General features: G+C 40.1%; 1 protein-coding gene across 1 annotated transcript; it reads right to left on the reverse strand.

Annotated features, from left to right (window-relative positions):
* Positions 1–1,282: 1,282 nt before the first annotated feature.
* Positions 1,283–5,006, reverse strand: ADIG (adipogenin). The gene is made up of 3 exons (XM_009694715.1): positions 4,880–5,006; positions 2,916–3,094; positions 1,283–1,540 (listed from the first exon to the last, which is right to left on the reverse strand). Exons 1-3 carry the CDS (start codon positions 5,004–5,006, stop codon positions 1,283–1,285), a joined length of 564 nt encoding a protein of 187 aa, XP_009693017.1.
* Between the last annotated feature and the right edge of the window lie 1,261 nt (positions 5,007–6,267).

Genomic DNA, 6,267 nt, shown 5'->3' on the forward strand with positions numbered 1-6,267 from the left:
CCCCCGGTAACAACAGCAGCTGTAACCGGTTCCTCAGCATCTACCTCAAACACCCACCCCGGCCCGCTCGCCGCTGGTAGACAGGGGAAGAAACGGGGCGTCCCCCAAGGAGAGTTACCCTAACCCCGGGTCACCTCTGGAGAGAGGGAGAGACAGAGATTGCCTCAGCAAACAGGTTTTTTTGGGTGGTGGGTTGTGGGGTTTTTTCTAAATAAAGGACCTGTGAAAACAAAGATGTGGGCAAACAAATTTTATTTAAGGGCATACTGCTCTCAACAAATATTTGGACACGCAGAGTTCAGGGAGGGAAAGCCAAGTAAACATGAAGGTATGCTTCATAATTAGCGCAGGCTCGCGTAACTGTTACACAGTCTGCCCACACAGGGCTCCGGAGGGACCGTTACTTCACGTAAGAAGCAGAGACAAACATTTTTCACAAGTGGCAATGTACTTTTGGGGATATGACTTCTTAATTTAGGTCCCCTTTAAAAAAAAAAAATGAGTTTGTTGAATGTGTGTGTCAATACCAGGAACAAACAGCTGTTCTGTTCATAGCCCGACAACTAGATAAACCCTTAGGTCACAAAAATCTGGCTTATCCCAGTCCCACCAACCTCCTTGTGGTCCCAGAACTGGTTAAATCAAGTTGTTGACAAGTGCCTCTTTAGGCTGTAATCTAACCTTGTATCAGCCTGTCAGCTGTGCTGAGAAGCATATCCTGAACAGAAACGAAGGAAATACATGCTCAGTATCTGCTAAGGGTTTAATTAGTTCTTGTTAATTGGAGGTAGGCTTGTTTCATTTGTTAGACCCGAGTGTTGAAAAAATTGTTTCCTACTTTGAAAACTGAAAAGTTGGAGATCAGAAAAGCGCTAATTGCAGTATGAGTGAAATAGTCACTGGGCTGTACTGCATTTAAGTTCCAGTAAGAACCACTACTGAAAGCTGTTGCCTTGATCTTACTTGTTTGAAATCAAAGATTGGTAGTAGTGAACAGAGAGTACCACTGGTGCCAGTGCAGTGTTTGGTCCTTATAAAAAACAGGAGCTCATCCCTCTCTAAAGTGGGAGGGGAGCAGAGTACACTACCAAGCACTGAACAAGAGGCTGGCTGCTGTCATGCATTTAATATTTAGCCAGTCAAGAGTGTTCACTCTGAAAGTAGCTGTTGTGACCTGAGAAAGTGTCGATTTATTCTTAAGTTTTCAGAGAATTAAGGTCCTTCTGCCATGCTGCAGTGATGCTGAGCAGAGTTACTGCTAATGGTCTTGGGGCTACCTGCTTTATTTCAACCCCGAGGTGGCCCTCTGAGCTTCACCACTCTGTTCCAGTTTCCTCCCCAAGACTGAAGCCAACAGCCCTCTGGTCTCGAGCCTCAGGGCATCCAGGATTTTCACAACTTTTTCACCCAGGAAAACAAACAGCTGAGACATGTAGATAATCAGAGAGGACAGCAGCAGTTGAATCCTCAGGACATTAGAGATCTGGAACTTTGTCTGCCAGTTGCTCCAGATGAGAGAAGAAAGCATGGTGCGCAACAGCTAGTGAAGAAAAGGAGGAATAGAATTGTCATGGCAATGATGTTTTCAGAAAAGGTTCAGTTCTCAGTAGGATATAAATGATTTGAGACCACAACAGCTTATTCCATTCCTTTATTCACCCAACACAACTAGCAAGCCTTTCAGTATGAGTATTATATCCTACAAGAAACAAGTTTATACCTCAGTTCTTCAGACTGTTCTGTTCAAATCAATACTTGTACATGTGAAGAGCTTCTAGAGAGCCAAATGGCAGACAAGTCTAAGCTCATTCTTAGCATTGCTTCTCTGGCCTTTAAACAACAATGGGGAAAAAAAAACCCTGTTACTACACTCCCTTGGTGGTGTTAATAATGTCAAAGCGACTTTGAATTGAGATATTACTGGTTCCATGCTAAAGCTCAGCTTCAGGGGGTGCTATTCAAACAACTGCAGCACTTTAAGATGGTACCAGTCCTTAGCTATTCTAGTCTAACAAAGGTTACCTCTCCAGCAAAACTGGTGGAAATAAATGTGAGTACCTCAGTTGCTGCAATTCAAAAATCCCAGTAATGTAAGTAAGTAGACAGGACTGTGAATAGTGACAGGGGAGGCATAGACCAGCTTTCCCTTCTGAGCCCCTTCTGCAAAGGAACATACAGTCAAGGCACAGGGAACACACAAAATACTAAGCTCTTCCACTGCTTCAAATGTATCATTTGGGATTTGTATAAAACCTTAGAGGATTGGGACCACTGCGTTTGTAAAGAGACTTCTAGCTTCAGCTTTTATTGAGCAAGTGAAGCATGTCTAATTTTTAGTCACATATTCCACTATAAGAAATCTGAAGCAGTTTTTAAAAATACACATCAGCCATACATACCAGGAGATGTCTATATACAGTTGAGTTAAACTTCTTATCTTAGAGGAATAGGTAGCAATTTTCACTGCTTCAAATACAATTCTCAAGGACTTTTAAAATACATATTCATACTTTTAAATATACACACACATATATTTATACAGTACACACATATGATAGTTATTCTGTACAATTTTGTTACCTTTACCTTGTCTACAAGAAGAGTCATCCCAAATAGGGAAGACAAAAAAAAAAAAATAAATCTCGTTAGTCATTAACCAAGCAGAAACCAATCTTGTAGCTTTCTCTTACCCAAGAGGCTGGGGAGTCAGACAGTGGTAAAAAAAAAAAAAATCAGAGCAAAGGCACAAAAACAGTAGATATGCAAAGAGATAGTCTGCTCACACTACTCACCATCATGATGTTACAGAAAATGCTTTTCTCAGTGGGGGAATATCTTATCTTCCGGCTCTGGAACCAGCTGTCAGAGATCACAGCAAAAAGACTTTGCTTTTGGCTTTTTGGATTTGAACTCACATAAGCAAGCTTGGGCCTGAGCTTTCCTGCAGATCCACTGGATTGCATCTCCTCTTGCATCTCTGTACTGGATGTGTCATTCTGGTTTTCTTCTTCTGTTGGTTCATCCTCAAATTTAGATTCAGAATCAGATTCATCAGAAGATTGTTTCTTTATTTCTTCTGCACTGGGCATCTGTGCTAGAAATGAGTTTAAAAAGAATATGTAAAATACCTGTACATGACTTTTTCCTCCCTAGCTGCAAGCCTTACATGTTCCATCCAGCAGCTGGGCAAGGTTCTTCTGAACCTTTTTCAGCTGAAATAAAGGATTTCTAAACCCAATGAGGCAATAAGAAGCCTGTACAAGTGTTTGATTTTAACCAATTAGCTCTTAATCAGCAACTATATTAAAGGAGGAGCTGAAACACACACCACTTTTTACTTGTGCCTGTTGCAAACTAGCATAAAATAAGTGGATATGACTGAATTAGTTAGGAAGTTATTAAAGAGTATTGTTTTATTTTCCTCTCTTAAGAGTGATTGAGAACTCTTCAATGTTCTAATCTTGTAAACACATTAGTATGTAAAAAAATTAGTAATGTGACTAGTCTTATTGATTAAAAGGGAATTTAGAGCATTTGTGGAAATTGTTAGACACTGGCACTAATAACAGTCACTATAGAGCCAGAAACTGTGAGGGTAAATGTAGTAAGCATAACCTGAAAATCTCATTCAAACCATCAAGAGATTCCAAAGTTACTCTGTCCAGGCAAAAAACTGACACTCAATTTAAGCATATGTGGCACAGCTACCCTTTACCTATGCAAAATAGATATTTTATTCTGCTTTCCAGACATCAGCAGTAAGCTATGCCTGTGCTGCTCAGGGTAGCTTGTACAATTGTCACAGCCTCTTATAACCTGCACTTTTTAATTTCTGTCCTTGGTTACCCACAAGAGTGCACTTAAGTGTGGAGGGAAGATGCTTTACTACTGAAGCAAGCAGAGGCTGTTATGAGCATCAGCTGTGTGCTAAGGCTGCAAAATGGGAGCTGAAAAGAAAAAAATCACTGTGCAGACACACGCAGGACAGGAAAGGAGGGAGGAGCACAAGCTTTTGCTGTGGTGAGTACCTCTTGTTCCTCTGCTGTCTGTGGGTATTGTCTCATTGTCACTATTCCTATGGGATCTATTATAGGACTTGCTACCACAATATTAAGTAAGAAGAGAGGGCACTAAATAGAAGTAAAAGCTTGCTGAAGTAAAGTTTTGTTCTTATTCTCCTTCCTACAGTTGTTCTGCAAAGCTTTTGAACTTATGATTGATTCCTCAGCCGGGATTGCTTATGCTCCAGCATTAGAGCAAACTAGCAAGGCTTTATCCTCATGAGTACATCAACAAGCCTATTATTAGCCTAAGCCAAAGCCTGTTATCAGTTAGTGACATGCTAGAAATAAGAATCAGTGATGGACTGGAAAGAGAAGCAAAATACACAAATAAATGAAAATGCATGTCCTGCTCCCTTCAAAAATTTTCTGTCAGCCTCAGCATTGATAAAAGAATCCATTAACAGATCCCCCAGTAACACCCCCAAAAGAAGAGAAGTGTAAGAGAACTATAATGCCATAGTTTGAAAGTGTACAAAATTAGAGGGTTAGGTTTGCTTTCTTGGAGATTTTTTTTCTAGAAATTTGCAAAAATTACTTGTCTTTTGCCTTTCTTAAACTGTTAGCTCTGAGAAAAAGGGAGAGGATGAGGAAGAAGAGCAACAGCAGCTTGTCGTCTTATAAGTATTTTTAACAGAAAAGCATAACAATTTGAGTTTGGTTTTCCATATGCTACCAAGAGTACTAAAAACACCTTTAGTTTCCTTCTGTGACAAGTGGCATTAGCCTAAAAATAGCTAGCAGAGTGCTTTAAAGATGAAGCTAATAGATAAAGCCCTTATGCAGGAGCATTTTAACAGATCAACTGCAGAACTTACCTTCATTAAGCAGAAGCTGTAGCCAGATCATCATTATGATCAACAGCATTACAAATGGCAAACAAAACCAGAAGAAAAGAAGAGGAAAGGTCAGATCATTCACCAAAGGAACCAGAGGATACTTCATTGCTTGCTTCAGGTTACACTAAGTTTATGCTGGCTTGCCTGCTCTGCTTTGCTAACAATCTTGTGATAACTCTCATTGCATCACTGTGTTAATCACAAGAAGACAGCTGATATACTCAGCATGGTTAGCAAAAGGGACAGCCCTGTGCTACACGAGGAGGGAGTAATAAGGATTAAATGTGGGATAAGGACAACTGAGAAAACATCTATCCATCCTTCAGCTGCTATTTAAAGGATGAATACAAGTCAGGAAGCTTTCAAGGCTACCAATAGTTAAAGGTATGTTTACGTCTCCAGATACAGGAGAGAGAACCAAGCACTTCAGCTACTTTGAAACTGGGTAGCCAAGGTTGCTTTTGAGAAATTGATAAAACATAATCGACCCTGCAGAGACGTGTAGAGGATGACTAGCTAAAAAATACTTCTCCCAGGCTTTCTTATTCAACATGGAGTACAAATATGGCCCATGTTAAGATGGACTCTACTTTTAGCCTACTCTCTCTGTTTCCATCTATTAGTTAATCCATTAGGAAAATAAACCTTTGTATTTTAATTGCCTTTCTATCTCCTTTCCCTCCAAGAAAGGCAAGCCAGCATGTTTCATAGGATATGTGTCTATAAATGTATTGCTTGACAGTAAAGGAGTTCAGTAGTGATCAAAGTAGGAACAGATACGTGACTTTGGTAACTTGATATCCATCACGCTGTGTGTTTCTTCTTCAATAAAAGAAAATCATTATGTATTGCTTACCTCACAGGGGGTTGTTTGGCTAAATTAATTGTTTGTGTAGCTCTCAGCTGCTCTCTTCTAAGGTTTACTATGTAAATGCACATTATGAATGATTGCATGCATTTAACGTTCTTGCTTGTGTGCATGTGTTTTTATGTAGTAACAGCCCCTTGAAATGAGCCTTTTAATCCCAAGATCTAAATGAACTTTGTAAATTCTTATTAACTCACGTTAATAACATCCCTGTGTGATAAAAGAAAGCTATTATCCCTACTTTGTGCATTGAGTAAACAAGTGAGAAAAGCCATTAATGACCTGAGGGTCAAGGATGCTAAATATTTGCAGTCCCCCTTTCACGCTGTGGGGATTGCTGGTTGGTGGTATTTTTGAAAATCAGGCTCTTAGTGGTTTATCTACAAAAGAGTGATGGCAAGGAGCAGAATCCAGAAGTTGTCATCTCTCCAGTTTTAACGGTAAAGCGTTTCTCTGGGTCATGTCACCGGGACCCCTTGGGGTCCACACGGCCCCTCAC

This window comes from Cariama cristata, unplaced genomic scaffold (genome assembly GCF_000690535.1).
Source record: "Cariama cristata isolate BGI_N322 unplaced genomic scaffold, ASM69053v1 scaffold34270, whole genome shotgun sequence".
Lineage (NCBI taxonomy): Eukaryota > Metazoa > Chordata > Aves > Cariamiformes > Cariamidae > Cariama > Cariama cristata.

Coding starts and splice junctions, on each gene's coding strand:
- ADIG (XM_009694715.1), bottom strand. CDS start 5,006: ATGAAGTATCCTCTGGTTCCTTTGGTGAATGATCTGACCTTTCCTCTT. Junction 3,095..4,879: donor ACAGCTTCTGCTTAATGAAG/GTAAGTTCTGCA, acceptor ACTCATTTCTAG/CACAGATGCCCAGTGCAGAA. Junction 1,541..2,915: donor TCAGGCCCAAGCTTGCTTAT/GTGAGTTCAAAT, acceptor TTTCTTCACTAG/CTGTTGCGCACCATGCTTTC.